The sequence below is a fragment of the Dipodomys merriami genome, unplaced genomic scaffold (genome assembly GCF_024711535.1).
Source record: "Dipodomys merriami isolate MVZ:Mamm:240054 unplaced genomic scaffold, mDipMer1.0.p SCAF_1, whole genome shotgun sequence".
NCBI lineage: Eukaryota > Metazoa > Chordata > Mammalia > Rodentia > Heteromyidae > Dipodomys > Dipodomys merriami.
This window is the reverse complement of record NW_027202270.1, coordinates 91,594,130-91,614,438: the sequence shown is the minus strand read 5'-3', so window position 1 is coordinate 91,614,438 and position 20,309 is coordinate 91,594,130. Positions and strand designations below refer to the sequence as shown.

General features: G+C 47.8%; 1 protein-coding gene across 4 annotated transcripts in view; it reads left to right on the top strand.

The window, feature by feature from the left end:
• Zfhx2 (zinc finger homeobox 2) overlaps window positions 1-20,309 on the top strand; it is a 35,114-nt gene that overhangs the window by 2,765 nt on the left and 12,040 nt on the right. For 2 of the 4 annotated variants that reach the window (XM_070025502.1, XM_070025476.1), the window contains exons 2-4: window positions 16,729-18,832; window positions 19,021-19,538; window positions 20,017-20,257. In XM_070025502.1, the coding sequence (XP_069881603.1) occupies window positions 16,777-18,832; window positions 19,021-19,538; window positions 20,017-20,257 (2,815 nt within the window). In that variant the 5' untranslated portion in view covers window positions 16,729-16,776. Of the gene's footprint in view, window positions 1-6,091; window positions 6,151-11,489; window positions 11,596-13,006; window positions 13,054-16,728; window positions 18,833-19,020; window positions 19,539-20,016; window positions 20,258-20,309 lie in introns of those variants that run through there. The other 2 variants (XM_070025485.1, XM_070025493.1) reach the window with 2 other exon arrangements.

Here is a 20,309-nt window from a genome sequence, read left to right as displayed (position 1 = left end):
CCACTAGGATAGTGTGGCTATGTCGAATGGAGAGAAAAACCTTATAAGCATTCATTTTATTGGCCGCATTCTCCACTTTACCAAAGGCCTTTGCATTTCATTCTTAAGCCAGGAGAACACAAGCAAAGAAATAGAAAAGACAGAATTTCCATTTACTTCAACTGACAGGAACTTGACTCTTCCTAGCCCCCTGAGGATCAGACTTCAGGCTTCTGATGTCATAAATTGCTCGTGTTGCCTTGGCAACTTGACAGGGTTCCTCCCTCCATGATGTCAAAGGCAGCTGGTGTTACCGTGTGAATCATACAGGAACAACCTGCTGCTTTGCTGGAAAACTGCATTACTTGTCGGGTTGGGGCCCTAGGGGGGGTCAAATCTGCAGGATTCCTGAGGGGTATCTTAAACTTACTTTCCTGGGGCTGTTGGGAGCTCAGGACAATCGCTGTCCCCAACTACTCCTGTTTGTGAATGTCTGAGGTTTGCTAGGACTGACAGAAGCAAAAAATGGGACCTTGGGAGAGAGTAGGCCTTAAAGTCCTGATGGTAAGACTGATAGGTGGTCAAAGAAGAAAGAAAATTGGAAATGGCAGTTACAGAGCAGTTGAAAAGGAGAAGGGCTTTGTAAGCAGGCACAATTGTTGCAGATATCAGAGGAAGCTGGCTTTAAGTTTGAAAATGGAAGCAAAGCTGGGAAAACAGTGAGGGGATCAGAGCAGTGGTAGAGCACATTGGAATTCGGTTGTAGATAAAGTGGGGAGAAATGGTCTTAGTGAGGAGACTAAGCTGTCTGGTTAGAGACACAGGGTTGGATACAGGGTTACAATGGTCATTTGAGCAGGGGTTGCAACTGTCTAGTTTCTAGTTGTTTTCAGCACCTTGCAGAGTATCTTATCACATGGAACAGGCTTAATACTTACTAAAAGTAGTCTACTTTGGACTCTACCTCCAAGACCTACATCTTCATAAAATGGGCTAGTTGGGAAATCAGAAATTGGAGGGAAGGGCCAGAAGGAAGGTAAGCCAGCAACAGTAAGATCTGAGGCAGAGAAAGGCAAGGGACTGGGTCAGACACACACGGAGACAGCCAGGGCTAATTCTCTAGCTGAGCTTGGAAATGTATAAAGAAATAATGGGAGGAAAACATGAAGGAACCATCCTAGAAGCCCAAAAGAAAGATGCAGATGGGGACAGAGAAAGAGGTGGTTTCCAGAGAAGGTTGAGTTGTTTCCAAAGACAGTGGCTAAAACAGAATTGAAGTATCTCCGCCCCCATTCTCCAATCATAAAACTACAATGGAATCAGTCATCCCCCTGTCCCTACATAATAACCAACAATGGGATGGCAACAACTCAATGAATAAATCAGGACTAGAACTATCCTTAAGCACCTATCCCTGTAAACCCAGGTGGTTGTGAGAAAGTCATTGTTGGTCAAATGGACCAAAGGCAGGAGGCAGAAATTCCTGCTGCCCAGACTTTGATGTAAAGACTGTAAGGGATAAGCTGGGCACCGGTGGCTCACGCCTGTAATCTTAGCTACTAAGGAGGCTGAGATCTGAGGATTGCGCAGTTCAAAGCCAGTCCAGGCAGGGATGTACGTGAGACTCTTACCTCTAATTCACCACCAGAAAGCCGGAAGTGGCACTGTGGCTCAAGTGGTAGAGCACTTGCCTTGAGCTGAAAAGCTCAGGGACAGCACCCAGGCCCAAAGTTCAAGCCCTACAATCAGCCAAAAAGAATGTAAGGGATGGTCTTGACATTTGACTGACCACTGCTGAAAATCCAGAAGAATCTAGAAGGAATAGCACGATATATAGAGCTCATCACAAGGGTCAGAGAGAAGTCTAATCTCTTATTGCAAAAAAGAGTCAAAGACTCAATGGTGAGAAATCTAGAAATATAGGGAGAGGAAGGAAGATAGGGGGAGACAGTGCTGCAGCTCTGGGGAAAGAGTCTGACTCTATAGAAAGGCCAGAGCGGCAGAAGAGACTGGTGGGTGAGGGCTTAACAGGAAGACAGTAGTGGCTGTATGTGCTGTCAGCCACAGCCACAGACTTTAGCTGCTCATATTTTGTAGCAGGCGACAGGCTGTCGACACAGCGGTCTTTTACCTCACCGTTAGAAACTCATTTCATTGATTTTTCCATCTTTCTTCTCAGGCTTCTCACACTAAGCTTAGACATCCCACCACCCACTTTCCCAGAACCCCTTGCTTCTCCAGGGAACTACCTTCCTATCCATCCTTCTTGTATCCTAGGCTAGGGATGGTGACAGGTGTGAAGTTGACTTCCATCAGGTGGATCTTTTTTATCACCATGCTGTGTCAATGAGAACTACACACACCTACAAGACATTAGTTTTATAATTCCTACCGAGAGCACAGTACCCCTTAACATTCCCCGCTCTCCCAAAGTCAAATAAAAGAATAGAAACTCTTCTCTGTGTTTGAGCAGGAATATGGGATTACATCCTAGCTCAAATTCACATCCTGAAATTCACGGCAGGGCCACCCACTAGAATGGTATATGCATGGGACCTAGGTAACTAGGACTTAATTGTTCAAGGTATGCAGGAGCCAGCCCTCCACCAATAGAAGAGAGAGTGTGTATATAGGGTCTGGGCCTGGGTAGCTTGTTCAAGTGAAAACGCAGAGAGGCAGGATGGGTGTGGGCCAGAATTTTTTTTCTTTCTGTGTACACATTTCCCCAGGGTCTCCTTCAGTCACAGCTACTATCCTCAACCTCTCCCTTTGGGGCTCAGCTTGGGAGAAAGGTCAAGAGTCAATTGCTAGTCATTTGGCTTCTCAATGCAGGAGGGCAGAGGGTAGGAGAAGAGTGTTGGATTGTGTTTCCCTGGGGGCAGTGATAGGGAAAATGCCATTTAGATTCTCAAAATTTTCATTCCTTGGTTTGTCTCTTACAAAAACCCAAAGCCCTCTCCTCAGTCCTTCAGTCCATTTTCTTGAGGCGTGGGTATAAATTTAGGTTTTCTGTCCTCGATAGATCAACCTCCTGCCTCCTGCAGCTTGTCTTCATCTCATGTTGTTAAAACTGGATGCTTGGGCCACAAATGCCTTTTGTTCACCTCGGTCTTCTTCCGGCTACATGGTTTCCAAAACTAGCCTGGCACTTCTTTAGGGAAGACGTGCCCTAGGCATTAGAAAGAATGAAGAACAAGAGGGAAGGAGAAGAAAGTGGTTCAGGACAGACCGAGCCAGGAGAGTCTGACAGCAATACAGGGAGTGACTTGGAGATGAGAGGGAGCCTGAGAGATGGCCATGATTTAAATGAAAAGGTAGTGGGGGCTATTGGCTGTGAGGACTAGGAAAGAGTTTGACAGAAAGCCGGGAGGAGGTAGAGGAGAACAAGGAGAGGGGAGAATGGGTGGTAGTAAGGTCCAACTGAAAAGCTACACCATGGCCTCAGGTCAGGCCTGAGTTCAAGCCTTGCTGGCTTTGACCCTTGTGGGAGGAACTGAAGTGGCAAATTAATGATGATAATGAAGTCACTGCGCCTTGTTTGTCTTTGCTGGTTTCCCCTTGAGATTTGTCCTTTGGTCAGACAGGGCAACATGGGGGAGGGGAAGGACAGCAGCAGCAGCAGGGGGGAGGGGTGCAGGAAAAGAGGATGGAGAAATGGAAATGTGACAGATCAGTGTGTGTGTGGGGGGGAGGGAATAATGGGGAGGATGTGGAGTGAAAGGAAAGGAACCCAGGAATGGAGAGACAGAGGGAGATGTGAAAAGGACAGAGGAGTGGAAAGGTAGATGGGGAAGGGAACAATGGGGAACAGGCATGAGAAACCTGGAGCCAGGAGAAGGGAGAAGGAGATCAGGAATGGATCAGTGGCAAGCCAGAGGGAAAGAATGTGGCCAAGGCTGGGAAAGCTGCAGCTGGTGGGGCCTGTGGGCAGGGCTTCATCTCCATCTCTAATGGCTGTGAAATGAGGTTAGCTCCATTATAGGCAGGGAGAGTGTAACAAGATCACACTCATTAGGGCCAGGCCATCCCAGTAATTACCACCACCCCAAACACTCCCGTGCCAGCCACCAACATATATAGGCATATAGTAACACACTGCACAAGGCACCCTGATGATAAATGGAAGCCCAGGGCCCACACAGGAATAACCTCAGGGTCTAAGGGAAACCTGGCAGGGGTGAGAGCAAGCATCTCCACTAGTCCTCAAAGAGGTACTACACCAAGCAGCCTTCCCCCATGCACACAATCAAAGAGCAAATTTATACATAGCCCCTCCTCCCACTCAGAAAATAAGGCATGTGGATGGTTTATCATCATTTCTATTTATTGATCACAACCAAAATGCCAGTGTTGATAATGATCATCTCAAAGGACACCACTCCATGAAGTACTCTTTCCATTTTTCTATGAAGAATTGAAGTTTTAAGCAACTTAGTTGAGGCCATTTATGTCTGAAGAAATAGAGTCAGAATCGAATTCCTGGTCTGTTAGATTCTGGACTTTCTAAAGGCTGTGGGGTTTTTGTTTTCTTTTGGTGCTAGGATCATAAACATTCCCAGCTCCCAAGGCTGGGAATGTTTTTTAAATAATACCAGATTGCTTGTACTGTGAAATTCATGTGCTAATATGGATACATATGTATAAACTTTGAATTTTTTCATGTGTGTATGTATGTGTGTATGCATGCATGCATGCCTATGTGTATGCAAGTACTGGGGCTTGAACTAAGGGTCTGAGTGCTGTCCCTCAGTTTATTTACCCAAGGTGCTCTACTACTTGAGCCACAGCTCTACTTCTGACTTTTTGGTGGGTAACTGAAGATAAGAGTCTCACAGACTGTCCTACAGTCTATCATCAAACCTTGATCTTCAGATATCAGTCTCCTGAGTAGTTAGGATTATAGGTATGAGCCACTGGTACATGGCTGAGATTTAGTTTTTTTGAGGTACTGGGAATCAAATTCATGGCCTTGTGCATGTAAACCAAAGCTATATCCTTAGTCCAGACTTTCAATTTAAGAGCTATCACAAATGGCTACTTGCATCATTACCATCATCCAAGTAACCCTCCCTACCTGATCTCTCTCCCAGCAAACAGAATAGCCAGTAAGCCTTCATGAGTGGCGTTCATAGAGTTGAATAGAACAACTAACTGGCCTATCTTACACTAAGAAATGAACTGGGAGACCACATAGTACCTCCAGATGCAAAGAGGAGGAGCATGAGAATATATGGTTCCAGGCAACACACAAGGGCAGAGTAACAACCATATCCAAAACCTTATTCAAGGGCTGGGAAGGTGGCTCAGTGGTAGAGCGCTTGCCTTGCATGCCTGAGGCCCTGGGTTCGATTCCTCAGCACCACATAAGCAAAACAAAAGAAAATTTAAGCCGGAAGTGGCACTGTTGCTCAAGTGGTAGAGCGCTAGCCTTGACCTGAAGAGCTGAGGGACAGCGCCCAGGCCCAGAGTTCAGGCCCCATGACCGGACCCAAAAAATAACAACAACAACAAAAAAACCTTATTCATAATATATGCCAGAGTTAAGAAGCTCACAAAGTAACCCAAGAGCAGGGTCTTGTGGTCAGTTACGTGAATTCCAATCTTGCCTCTACTTTCTAAATGGGAGGACTTAAAAATCATATAACCCATATCAGCCTGCTTCCATATTTATAAAATGGGAAAGAGGCTGTATGTACTCCTAGGTTGTAGTGGATTAGTGACATGATACATGCCGAGCTTTCCACACAATGCCTGTCACATGATAAACAGTGAAAAATATTGGCTTTTACTATTATTGCAAGTACAGATTGAGTATTACCTATCCTAAAATTTAGGAAGATAAGTATTTTGGATGCTGGAATATTTGTGTATTTATAATATATCTCTGGGAGGGGATCCAGGACTAAACGTGACATTCACTTGTGTTTCACATATACTTTATATATGTAACCCTGAAGGAAATTTTATGTAATGCATCTGCATTTTGTTTATGACTCCTTACATGATATTGATGTCATACTGGTGATCAAAAGGTTTCTGATTTTGAAATTTTCTTTTTTTCAGTGCTGGGAGTTGAACCCATTGCCTTGTACATGCTAGGCAAGCACTCTACCACTGTTCTACATCCTCAGCCCACACTTCGGATTTTCAGATAGGGATGCTGAACCAGGAGTATGTGTAATATTAGTTTAAATAGAATTAATTATATAACATAGGTTCACATTAAATCAAAGAACCAGAAAGACTTAAACAATCTGTTACAATGGCACCCTTCCAAATAATTATAGAAGAGTTGCCTACAAATTCTTCTAAACTCAGGGAGATCAAAGTCTTCCAGGGAGGTCCACTATGCCAGGATTAGACAGATTCCCGAGTCTGAATTGAAGGGCACAACCCCCCTGCACTCCCCCTAACAAGTATTCATACAAAAGAATGTGGTTGCTAGCTTGAGAACACGAATCTCTCTAGTGTACTCACTGTAAAATGACACATCCGTGCAGTAGCGCACTTCCATACTGATATCATAAAGCACATAGTAATTTCTGAGTCATGAGGGAGATGCCTAGGCAGGCTGTTCCTTTCCTGGACATGGATACCCGCCCTCCCCAGCAGCAGGTACTCTGCAACACACTCAAACAAGTCTATGCACATGTAAATGTATAGTTTTAGCTCAGCTTCTCTTCTACCCCTACCTCCTCCCTACCCATTCTCATCTTCTTCCACAGTCTCGTGTTTCTCCTCACATTTCACCCGATTCTCTCCGTACTCACCTTAAACATACCGCAAGGTATACAAGCCTTTTTGCTGCTCCTTTCTCACTGGGAACAATCCACCAGCCCAACCCAGTGCCACGGCTGGGAGGTCTGAAAGAAATCCAATATTTACATATGCAAATCAAGATCTCCTTACTTCCTTACCTCACCTCTCACTTCCTCCTTTTCTTTGCCTTCACTGTCTCTTTCCTTACCTTTTGTGACATTTTTTGGTTACTTCATTTCCTGCCATTTTTTTCTCTTTTGAACAAAACTTTCCTTGAACAAAGTGAGTACAAAGTACTGTGGGCAGAAGGGAAGGAAAAGATGTAGGACAGTTAGGTAGAATTAAAATGAAGATAGACTATTTTTTCTTTTTCTTTTTAAACATAAAATGTAAGCTTTAGAAGCCATGGGTGGTGGTACACAATCTAATCCCAGCAGGAAGGCAAAGGCAAGGGTCATAAGTTTGAGACTAGCCTGGGCTGTACAGCAAGACCCTGTCAGAAGGAAGGAAGAAAAAAGGAGAGAGAAAGAAGAAAATGATGATTTTTAAGTGGAAGGAGAGGCCATAGTAGGGTTTTTGTTGTTATTGTTTTTTGTGCCAGTCTTGGGGCTGGCACAGTCCTCAGGGTCTGGATGCTGTCCCTGAGCCTAGTGCCTTACTACTTGAACCACAGCTCTACTTCTGGCTTCTGTGATGGTTAATTGGGGATAAGTGTCTGGCTCAGGCTGGTTTTGAATGGTGATCCTCAGATCTTAGCTTCCTAAGTAAGTAGGATTACAGGTGCACTTGGCTTGTCTTTTTTTTTTTTTTTTTTGCCAGTCATGGGGCCTGAACTCTGGGCCTGGGTGCTGTCCCTGAGCTCTTCAGCTCAAGGTAAATGCTCTACCACTTGGGCCACAGCTCCACTTCCGGCTTTTTCTGCTATGTGGTGCTGAGGAATCAAACCCAGGGCCTCATACATGTAAGGCAAGCACTCTACCACTGAGTCACCTTCCCAGCCTCTGGTGCGCGCGTGTGCGTGCGCGCGTGTGTGTGCATGTGTGCGTGTGTGTGTGTGTGTGTGTGCATGTGTGCGTGTGTGTGTACTAGAGCTTGAACTCTGGGACTCAACATTCTACCATTTGAACTATACTTCCACTTTTTGGCTTTTTACTAGTTAATTGGAGATAAGAGTCTCTTGGATCTGTCTGTTTGGTCTGGCTTTGAACCCAAGACCCTCAGATCTCACACCCTGAATAGCTAGTAGTACAGGCATGAGCCATATGCAGCTAGCTTCCATAATAGTTTTAATTCAGGCATTAGCTGCTGCTACACCCAATACAAATGTGAACGTAGGGGCAAAGCTTCCACTCTGCACTGGGATAATGGGTGTCCATGGCCAAGCAGTCAAGAAGGCCAAGTATAAAGTGAGCTCTGCTGCTGGAAAGACTAGATTTAAATCCTATCTACCTATTATTCTGCCCTCAATCTAAAAGGGCACAGAGTAGAGAAAGAGTCTGACAAGGGGCAAAACAGAAGAAAACACCTGGCTTTGTTCCAGGAGAGCCAAGACAAAGAGGTAAAGAACTCACCTGCCAGGTGTTGGTGGCTCATGCCTGTAATCCTAGCTACTCTGGAGGCTGAGAGGATTGCAGTTCAAAGCCAGCCTGCACAGGAAAAGTCCATGAGACTCTTATCTCCAGTAAGCCACTCAGAAAACCGGAAGTGGTGCTGTGGCTCAAGTGGTAGAGCACTAGCCTTGAGCTGAAGAGCCCAGAGTTCAAGTCCCACCACCACCACCACCAACAACAAAAGAACTCATCTGATGCCAGTATTTTTGGTATTCCCTGGGAAATGTCATCATTATTCCTATTTTCACAGATAGAGAAACTGAGGCCATATGCAACTTACCAAGATTAATGTAGCAAGTGATGAAGCCAGGATGAAACCTGGGTCTGCATGGATCCAAGGTCCATATTCCTTCTCTGCCTTAAGTAATAAAGCTCCAGACTGGGGGCTGTAGCTCAGTGAAGCATGTGTGCTAAGTGTGCAGAAGGCCCTAGGTTTGATTTTCAGTACTACAAAGAGGAAAAAAGCTCCACTAAAGAAAGAGTTTAGCCGGCTGCTGGTGGTTCACATCTGTAATCCCAGGAGGCTGAGACCTGAGAATCATGATTCAAAGCCAGTCCAGGCAGGAAATTCTGCAAGACTCTTAACTCTAATTAACCACTCAGAAAACTGGAAGTGATAGAGCACTCTCCTAGAGCTGAAGAACTTGGGGCCAGGCCCAGTTCAAGCCCCATGACCAACCAAAAAAAAAAAAAGAGTTTAGTTGTTCTTTGTACCATTCATTAACTCCCTTTAAGTAGGGGCACACACACTTCATCTTTCCTGGTTCTCTTCCTTTCTTTCCATGGGTACCTTCTCTTGAAGCAACAGGTTGAGATAAAGATGAGAGAAAGGCAAGAATTTCAGAGTTAAGACAAAAGAGGCAGCTGCTGACTCAGGCCTGTAATCCTAGCTACTGAGGAGACTGAGTTCTGAGGACGGTAGTTTGAAGCCAACCCAGGCAGACAAATCTAAGACACTTTTTGTTGTTGGTGGTGGTCATGGGGCTTGAACTCGGCCTGGGCGCTGTCCCTGAGCTTTTCAGCTCAAGGTGAGTGCTCTACCACTTGAGCCACAGAGCCACTTCCAGCTTTTATTGGAGATAAGAGTTTCATGGACTATCTTGCCCCGGCTGGCTTTGAACCTCGATCCTCAGATCTCAGCCTCTTAAGTAGCTAGGATTATGGGCATGAGCTACTAGCGCCCAGCTCTAAAACACTCTTATCTCCAGTTAACCAGCAAAAAGCTGGAAGTGGAGATATGGCTCAAGTGGTAGAGGACTAGCCTTGGGTAAAAAACCAAGTTAAGATCATAAGGCCCTGAGTTCAAAGTTCTGGTACCAGCATACACACAAAAAAGAATGGAAACAAGAAAGAAAAGATCCTGAATTGGCTCTGAGGAAGGGAAAGCTGATTTGAAACTTAGGAAAAAGGTACACATTTGGAAATCTCTAATGCGGAAATCACTGCATGCAAATTGTAAGTGAATGTTGAGCTACTCTCTGATAAACTGTTTGTAGGCTTTCTCCCTGTAGTCAGATCTGGAGAAAAGAAAGAAAAGCCATGTGTGTGTGTGTGTGTGAGAGAGAGAGAGAGAGAGAGAGAGAGAGAGTGAGTGAGAGAGAGAGTGTGTGTGTGTGTGTGTGTTTGTGTTTATAGGTTGTGGGGCTTCAGCTCTGGGCCTGGTCACTGCCCCTGAGCTCTTCAGCTCAAGGTGAGCGCTCTACCACTGGAGCCACAGCCTGCTTCTGGTTTTCTGGTGGTTAATTAGAAATTAGAGTCTCACAGACTTGTCTGCCCCAGTTGGCTTTGAACTGCGATTCTCAGATCTCAATCTCCTGAGTAACTAGGATTACAGGCGTGAGTCACCGGCTCCCAGGGCTAGAAAAGCAGGTTTTCCTTTAAGTTTTCTGGAAGGGATCTGGGGAGCATAAAGTCAAGTATGTCCTCTATCTGGTCTGTCCTGTCCTTGGTGATATTCCCTCTGTGACCACTGGGGAGCACTAGTGTTTCTTTTCCTCTACTGGTCGGCCTGGGGTAGGAGGGGGCTTGTACCGGGGAATCAGGGCCTGTTGGTTGCTGGGGTGGGGGAGTGTCCCGTGTGCTTGGCCTCAATGGCCTCCGTTCTGCAAGCCAGTCCCAGCCACACCGACACAGTCCCTTCCTCAGCCTTCATTTTGGTCCTTCTTTTGACCTACCTCCTTGGCTTGACTAATTCTCCAATTAAATGCTACTTCATTCCCCATCTTTAGGCTTTCTACCTGTTTCTGCAGATTCACGATTCACAGGTACACAATTTTGTTTCTGTCTGCCTCATAATCTTTCTCTCTCTCCCTTGGTCCTAGTGCAAGTTTTGCTGCCCCCTGGTTTTCTGGTGTCTTCCATTTCTAAGTACCATATCTGCTTCCTTGTTGCAGTTCAGTACTTACAACTTTGTTTGTTTTGGGGGGGCGGTACTTCTCTCCTAATTTATCCTGGGGAACAACCAAGAGATCCAAATGTGGAAGGAAGGCAGTTCCAAAACAAAGTCTCTTCTGTTTTCCCACAGCCTTCTCTCATCTCCCCCCTCTTGTCCTCACCCTCATGAGACAATAGAGCATTAGGAGGGAGCTCTGGAGAGCAAGGGCCATTTTGGAACTGGCCTATTCATCTCAGGGGATGACTACACCTTCAGCTCTCCACCCTCCCTCAGCTCCTGGGCTCCCTCCTCCCATCCCCCTCAGTGGCAGCAGCCTTGTAATTTAAAGCTCTCTCTGTCGCCTCTAATGTGATCCTCTCGTTTTATTGACTCTCTCTGCCGTCTGTGGCGCCCCTTCACATCAATCTCCCCTCTAATCACACTGCCGCCACTGCCTGCTCAGCTGCCCAAGTCCTTCTCCTCAGAGGCTCAGTCCGTGCCTCCGCACTTTCCTTTTGGTTATAACCCACCTCCACTCCGCAGCGGCTGGCCTGTGCACTTCCTCCTTTGCTACTTATAGCTCTAGAATGTCAGGACCTGTGATTGGTCACACACATCTGAGATGATCCCAAGGGAGAGAAGATGCCCTAAGGGAAGCTAGAAACTACCAGGAATAATGGCAGTGGATCTGAGGGTGAACTCTTGGCCTGGGGGTGGCTTGTGGGTGGGAGATAACTTTTAGGTCTGTTACAGTGTTATCTCCATAGGAAGGGTAAAGAAGGGGACAAGGAAATTCAGAGAGGGAAGGAAGAAAAGATGGAGGAGGGAAATGGAAGGAGAAAAAAAAAAGAAAAAATATTGCTGCAGCTAAAGGTTGGTAATAAATGGGAGGGAGGTGGGGGAGGGGAACCAGTGTGAATGTGTTGGGGAAGGGGGGAATGCACTGAAGCAGAGATAAATTTGCAATTGAATTTTTTTTTTCTTGAAGAGAAAGAGGGTTTGGTTAGGAGGTGAGGAAGAGATTTGCAATTTTAAACAGCTGCCAACCAACCCTAGGCCTATTTGGGTCTGACTCACAGCTAGCCTAAAGATTAGCTCCTTTGGCTTTTTAGTTAAGAATCGCCTATCCTTTTCTGGTCTTGAGAATTAAGACTCTGGAGAGGGAATCTGGAAGTTGCTTTTGGGATTGGGGTTTACATCTCCCCAGGCCTTCCCTAAAGTATGATGTAGAGTAGCTGGAAGTCAAGAGCTAGAGGGAAAAGGAGCTGTCATAGTGTTCAGGACTGTCCCTGGCTCCATTGCTCTGGCCGGGTAGGAAGGAGCATCTTCCATGCTCAGCCCTTAGTTCTTCCAACCCAGTAGAATAGTAAAAGGCAGTGGGGCCTAACCTATAGAAACAAGGGACATGTCCAGATTCTCACAAACCAGCATACTTGTTGAAAGCTCCAGCCCAGAAGAACACTCAGACACCAAGTCTTATACAGCAAAGTTTAATGTCAGCAAGCTGACAGACTGTCCCTGTTAGGTAGGGTACGGCAGCCTGTCTGAGTGCAGGGGAGTATTTTATGAGTCTGGGGGTCTGGGGGGTGGAGAATTCCACTAGGTGTGGGGAGTACTCTACAGCTATAGCTGGGACCCAAGGATAGCACTTAGCCAGGGCAGGGGTTTACTGATGGCAACAGTTGGGCAGACAGCGTTCTGCTGATGCATCTGGGGTGTGATAGGTCACACACAGTTGGGGGGAGGGGAGGGGAGTCAATTATGATCAGGCCTGGTCTGCTCCCCTATTCGAGGAAAGGACCTAAGATGGAGGTTATTAAGTCAAAATGGAGGAAGACATACTAACACTCATCCCCCTCTGTCCCATTAAGGATCTGGAAAAGGACTACTTTCCTCCAACTGTAGACTTTAGCTTTTTACTTATCTAGGGACAACCCCTACCCCAGCAATTCCTTCCCTTCCCTTTTGGTTCTCCCAACTCCACAACCTCCCTGGCCTTTCACCTCTTTCCCAGGTACTGATTTGCATTCATTAGTATGCTATTCCTCCCCTCTTAGAGCTCTTTAGTGGCTCAGACTTCATGCCTGGCTAGATCCCCTAAAGGAGGAAATAGAAACAGGGGCTTGCTGGCTGAAGAGGCCAGACCAAGGATTTATTCCAAATGTAGGAATCTAGAGGTGCTGGAGAAAGGTGGCCCAAGGAAAAAAGGTAATCTCCCCCTGAAGCAGTATGGCCTGAGTGCTAGTTTAATTGCTAGAGATCTGCTGACACAGTGGAAGATGTTGTAGATGGCCACCTGGGAGAAATAAGGGATGGAGGCATGGAAAATTGGTGAGTCTGAGAGGAAGCTTTTAGCAAAAAGATTGGGGCAGCATGAGAGCCTTGGTTGCCTAGCCTGAGGATACAACAATCCAGGATTCCTTGAGGAAAAAAATTGGGGGGGGGTCAGTCAGGGGGCTTGAATTTGGGGCCTGGGTGCTATCCCTGAGCACTCTTGTCCAAGGCTAGCACTCTACACTCTGAGCTACAGTCCATTTCCAGTTTCTTGGTGGTTAATTAGATAAGAGTCTCACAGACTAATTTTTTTTTTTTTTTTTTTTTTTTGCCAGACTGGCTTTGAACTGTGATCCTCAGATCTCAGTCTCCTGAGTAGCTAGGATTACAGGCATAAGCTACCAGCACCCACAATAACCCAGGATTTCTGATAGTCAGTTTTCTGGAGATTCATTCTGCCTATGTTGTGTTGGGCCCTGTCCTTTTTCAGTTTCATACTTTGGAGCCTGGTGACCATCAATAGCTCTCTTAATCTGTTTCATAGTTGCCTGTCTATAAAATAAGGTTGCTGTGATATTAAAAGAGATAAATGACAAGCATTTAGCATAGTATTAGGACCCTGGAATTTATGCCTTAATAGCTATTAGAAAAAAAATTTGTATGCAAGTACTGGGGTGATCTCACAGACTGGGTGCTGTACCTAAGCATTTTTGCTCAAGCTTGTGCTCTACCACTTGAGCCACATCTCCACCTCCAGCTTTTTGCTGGTTAACTGGAGATAAGAGTCTCACAGACTTTCTAGTCCAGGCTGGCTTCAAAACTCAACCCTTAGATCTCAGCTTCCTGAGTAGCTAGGTTTACAGACAAGAACAAGGATACATTATTAATATGATTTTTTGGGGGGGCCGGGGGGGGGAGAGGAGGAGGCAACATAGGGGAGCTAGTGTCTTCTCACTGGCCAGGGAAACTCCAGATATTCCACATGACCAGAGATGGATCTGGAAGGCATGGGGGAGCAGCACAGTGTCTGTATGCAGGGGAAGCAGTTGTGACCTGATGTTGGCAAGAAGACCTTGACTTGGGGAATTTATTACTTTAGATCTTAAAATATCAGAAGGTCTTCCCCTGAGTTCATTCAAAAGGTATTTATTGATTGTGGCAGGCCTCATTCTCCATACCAATCATGGAGAGATAGATAAAGCAGCCAAGTTTCTGTCCTCATAGAACTTAACCTTCTAGGAGAAGGGAGGAATACCTAGGAGCTGTGGTGCTGGTGGCTCACACCTGTAATCTTAGCTACTTTAGGAGGTAGAGATCTCAGGATTGAAGTTCAAAGCCACCATAGCAGACAAATCTAACAGAGTCTTATCTCCAGTCAACCAGCAAGAAGCTGGAAGTGGAAGTGTGGATCAAATGGTAAAGCACTAGCTTTGAATGGAAGAAGCTAAGGAACATCTCAAGGACCTCAGTTGAAGCCCTAGTACCAACCAATACACACACGCACACATGCACGCGCACACACACACACCACACACCACACACACACACACACACACACACACACACACACACACGTTACCCTGGGGGCAATTTTGATTTCAACAGAGGGGTAGGTTCACTGGAAGATATTTAAGCATTACAAATGTCAAACAGCCAATAGGCTGTTCCAAGCATACTGAAACACATGGGCAAAGGTCTCAAGTGGAAATGAACTTGGCATGTTTGAGAAATAGGACAAAAAACAGAAGCAAAAAGTAAAAAAAGACAAGTTGGCTGGAGAAAGGCAAGATGGAGCGTGTGAAGATAGGAGTCTGGCAGGCAGGCACTTTTGTGGATGAGGGATTCTATTCCCAGTGCACTGGTGGATTTCTAGCAGGACATAGTATGATTTGCATGTTTAAAAGATGATCATGGGGGCTGGGAAGGTGGCTCAGTGGTAAAATACTTGCCTCGCATGCCTGGGTTCGATTCCTCAGCATCACATAAGCAGAAAAATCCAGAAGTGGCTCTGTGGCTCAATTGGTAGAGCGCTATCTTTGAGCTGAAGAGCTGAGGGACAATGCCCAGTCCCAGAGTTCAGGCCACACGACAAAAAAAAAAAAGAACTGAAGTTGGGCTTTCGTGGCTCATGCCTGTAATCCTAGCTACTCAGGAGCAAAAAGAATGCTAGCTTTGAGCTAAAGAGCTGAGAGCACCCAGGCCCAGAGTTCGGGCCCCACAACTGACAAAAAACAAAGTGATGATTATGGTGCTTGAAATTTCTTTTAAAACAGTTCATGGAAGATGAAGATAGAAATGAAACACAATTGGTCGTGAATTGGTGGTTCCTGAAGCTGGGTGATGGCAAAAAGTTTCCTTTTGTTATTTGGTGTACTTTTTTTTGGTCAATCATGGAGCTTGATTGAACTCTGGGCCTGAATGCTGTCCCTCAGCTCTTCAGCTCAAGGCTAGCGCTCTACTACTTAAGCCACAGCACCACTTCTGGTTCTCTGAGTGGTTTATTGGAGATAAGAGTCTCTCCGACTTTCCTGCCCGGGATGGCTTTGAACCATTATTCTCAGATCTCAGCCTCCTGAGTAGCTAGGATTACAGGCGTGAGCCACCAGCACCCGGCTTATTTGGTGTACTTTTAAAACTATTTGAGGGCTACGAAGTTGGCTCAGTGGTAGTATGCATACGTTACATGCAGGAGGCCCTGGGTTCCATTCTTCAGCACCACATACGCAGAAAAATGCTGGAAGTGGGAAGTGGTACTGTGGCTCAAGTGGTAGGGTGCTAGCCTTGAGCTGAAGAGCTGAGGGACAGCATTCAGGCCCAGAGTTCAATCAAGCTCCATGATTGACCAAAAAAAAGAGCTGAGGGACAGTGCCCAGGCCCAGAGTTCAGCCCCTCACGACCAACCAAAAAACAAAGTGTTTGATTTTTTCTTAGTGGAGAATTAAATTCTGGCTGTTGGATGGAGGGAGAATTCAAACTGCATTTGTTTGGGAAAGAGCTAAGGGCTTGGGCCAAGCTGAAGTAGTGGATAAGATGTATGAAGATGGTATGTGCAGGGTTTGATGCATTCTAGAGGTTTCTATGCAGGTGGAAATGAGGTTTACAAAAGAAAATTTTTTTGGATTGGATAAACTTTTTTTTTTGGCCAGTCCTGGGGCTTGAACTCAGGGCCTGAGCACTGTCCCCAAACTTCTTTTTTTGCTCAAGGCTAGCAGTCTACCACTTGAGCCACAGCACACTTCTGGCTTTTTCTGCTTATGTGGTACTGAGGAATTGAACCCAGGGCTTCATGCATGCTAGGCAAGCACTCTACCACTGAGCCACGTTTCCAGCCCACGGATAAACTTTTGAGATTTGCAAGATGGAGCCAAATGCCTGTGGCTCACATCTATAATCCTAGCTACTTGGGAGGCTGAAATATGAGGATTGCAGTTTGAAGTCAGCCCACACAGGAAAGTCCATGAGTCCATTTAAACACCAAAGAGCTAAAAGTGGAGGTACAGCTTGAATGCCACCCTTGAGTCATGCACGCACATACCCATGCACTTGTGCGTGCGTGCACACACACACCTGATAAAAAGGAGCTAGTTTGGGGAGAAATAGTTGTTAGTTTTAGAGCCTGTTAGATACATGTGAGTGTCTGAGTCTGATGCTCAGCAAAGAGGATGGGGGTGGGTGAGCCTGGGTAGGGTATCTGCAAGCTCACTACACTATCCTCCCCATGTTTCCCCACAGGGTACTGGCTTGGCGCTGAAATGAACTCCCAGCATATCCCCCTCCACCATGGCCACCCTTAACCCAGTTTCTACTACTGGCACCACCTCCTCCCTTGGGCACAATGCGCCATCCCTGCCTGTGGACAACTGTTCTTCCAGCACCTCTGATCCTGTCACCAAAGAGTCCCCTATTGCCCCCTCCACCTCTGAGAGCATGAGACCCTCAGAGCCAGGGGGAGAGCCTCTGGAGTCAGGCTGTGGCCTCATCCCACCAAAGGAGACTGGGGAGCCCCAAGAAGAGCCTGGCTGTGGTCATTTCACACCAAAGGACTTGGGGGCAGGAAAGAACAAGGAGCCAGAGGAGGAGGTGGAAGAGGAAGAGGAGGAAGGGCTCCCTCCTGTGGACCTAAGCAACCACTTATTCTACACAACTAGTGGTGAAGCCTACCTAGTGGCCGAGCTATCCCTACCAGGCGACACTGAGCTCCTGTTACCAAAGGGCTTCCCTTGGGGTGAGGCAAGCATCAAGGAAGAGCCTAGACTGCCTCTCCTTGCCCGCTCCCCACCCTCACACCTCACTGCCCTTCACATCCAACATGGCTTTGACCCAATCCAAGGCTTTAGCTCTTCTGACCAAATTCTGTCCCATGATACCTCAGCGCCATCTCCGGCTGCCTGTGAGGGAAGGGATGGAGCCTTCTGGAGCTACCGGCTGGCTCCAAACCCACCCGGAGATCCCAAAGATGGCCCCATGGGGAGCAGAGTGGGAGACCACAGGGCACTCTTCTGGCTCTGTCTACTGTGCCGCCTAGGTTTCAGTAGGCCCCAGGCCTTTATGGGTCACACACAGTTTCATGGGGTGAAGCTAACCCCTGCCCAACACCAGAGCCTGCTAGGCAGCCCAGCCATGCTTCAGGAGGGGGACAAGGGTTGTGTGGCCCTTCTAAGCTTTCTAGAACCAAAACCTCTCCCTTGCCTTCCTCTTGAAACACCCTTTGACAACAGCAGCACAGAGAACATGGAGGTGAATGTACCCCAGATGCATGACGGTCCTCTTGAGGCAGAAGTCCAGGCCCTTGTCCTGCCCACTGAGGAAGTCATGGCTAGCCCTCCCTCCCCAACCATAACCCCAGCCACCTGGGACCCCAGCCCAACCCAAGCCAAAGAATCGCCTATAGCAGCAGGCGAGGCAGGGCCAGATTGGTTCCCCGAGGGGCAAGAAGAGGATAGAGGGCTCTGCCCCCAACTCAACCAAAGCTCACCCACCTCCAAGGAGGGGGGCATTCTCCCTGCTCCAGTGGGCTCTCCTGAAGACCCCAATGACCCGCCCCAGCCCTACCGCCTACCTGATGACTACACTCCAGCCCCTGCAGCCTTCCAGGGCCTCAGCCTCTCCAGCCACATGTCCTTGCTACACTCACGCAATTCCTGCAAGACACTCAAGTGTCCAAAGTGCAACTGGCACTACAAGTACCAACAAACTTTAGATGTGCACATGCGGGAGAAACACCCTGAGAGCAACAGTCACTGCAGCTACTGCAGCGCAGGGGGGGCCCATCCCCGCCTCGCCCGAGGAGAGAGCTACAACTGTGGCTACAAGCCCTACCGCTGTGATGTCTGCAACTATTCTACCACCACCAAAGGGAACCTCAGCATCCACATGCAGTCTGATAAACATCTGGCCAACCTGCAGGGCTTTCAGGTGGGGCCTGGAGGGCAGGGAAGTCCCCCAGAGGCATCCCTCCCACCCTCTGCAGGGGACAAAGAACCCAAGACCAAATCATCGTGGCAGTGCAAGGTGTGTAGCTATGAGACAAACATCTCCCGCAACCTGCGCATCCATATGACCTCTGAGAAGCACATGCAGAATGTCCTAATGCTGCACCAGGGCCTGCCACTGGGCCTGCCACCTGGGCTGGTGGGGCCAGGACCTCCTCCCCCACCAGGGGCTGCCCCCACCAACTCTCCTGAACTCTTCCAGTACTTTGGCCCCCAGACCCTAGGACAACCTCAGACTCCCATGCCTGGCCCGGGGCTGAGGCCTGACAAGCCCCTGGAGGCCCAACTGCTTCTCAATGGTTTCCACCATCTTGGAGCACCTGCCCGAAAGTTCCCCACACCTGGTAAGCTTCCTGAACTCTGTTGCCTCCTGCCCAGGCCAAACACATTTTCTCCCTGCTTTCCCCAAAGGCCAGAACAGCCACTGAGCACTGTCCAACCCCCCTCATCATTACCCACACTCCCACCCCCTATAGCAACTGATGCTGTCCTCAGTTTTTGCTTTGGGCACTAATTCTTCTTTGTCCTCTAGCCCCAGACAGCCTTTCCCCGGAGGCTCACCTGCCTCCAAGTCAGCTCCTAGGCTCCTCATCAGATGGCCTGGCCACTACACCACCCCCAGATGACAGCCCAGCCCTGAAGGTGTTTCGCTGCCTAGTGTGCCAGGCTTTCAGCACAGACAGCCTGGAGCTGTTGCTCTACCACTGCAGCATAGGCCGGAGCCTCCCGGAAGCAGAATGGAAGGAGGTGGCTGGAGACACACACCGCTGCAAACTGTGCTGTTACGGCACCCAGCTCAAGGCCAACTTCCAACTCCATCTCAAGACTGACAAACATGCCCAGAAGTACCAGCTGGCAGCCCACTTGCGGGAGGGGGGTGGAGTCCTGGGCACCTCCTCCCCACTGTCCCTAGGGGATGGGGCCCCTTATGGTTCTGTCTCCCCCTTGCATCTACGCTGTAACATCTGTGACTTCGAGTCCAATAGCAAGGAGAAGATGCAGCTTCATGCCCGGGGTTCAGCCCATGAAGAAAACAGCCAAATTTATAAGGTGAGGCTGGGGCAGAAGGGAATATGAAAGAAGGAAAGGGGATGGAAGAGGAAGAGGAAATTCAGAGTAGGGAAGTGATGAAAAACCCAAGTTGATAGACATAAAGAAAAGGGGAAACCTGGAGCAAGAGATTAAAGCATAATGGACTCTGAAAAGAGACAGGTTTTAGTCACTCTTCTGGTGTTGGGGCTGGAGGAATGGATCCATGTCAGCTCAGTTCATCACATCACCTGAAAAAGTTTAAGCATCTAGGAGCAGATTCCATCCACATACTAGGAGGAAGTCCAGGACTGGTAGGAGAAGGGATTGGGAGAACAAGCAGGATATTCAGGTGGCCCTGGTGAGGGAAGCAAGCGGGTGTGGGGGGATGTTAGGGAGGGAGATAATACTAGACAGGCTCTCTTGGGGGAGGAAAGAAGTCCCCTGAAATCTGGAGATGTCCCTGTGGGCCTGACACAGCATCTTCTTTTGGTTCTAGTTTCTGCTGGAATTGGAAGGAACTGAAGCAGGGACAGAGCTGGGACTTTACCGTTGCTTATTGTGTGCCTGGGAGACACCCTCTCGCTTGGCTGTGCTGCAACACCTGCGTGCACCTGCCCACCGCGATGCCCAGGCCCAGAGGCGTCTACAGCTGCTGCAGAATGGCCCAACCGCTGAGGAAGGAATCTCAGCTCTCCAGAACATCCTGAGCTTCAGCCATGGGCAGCTCCGGACTCCTGGTGAGGATAAGGGCTTGGCAGGAGGGCAGCAGACTGCAGGGAATAGATGATT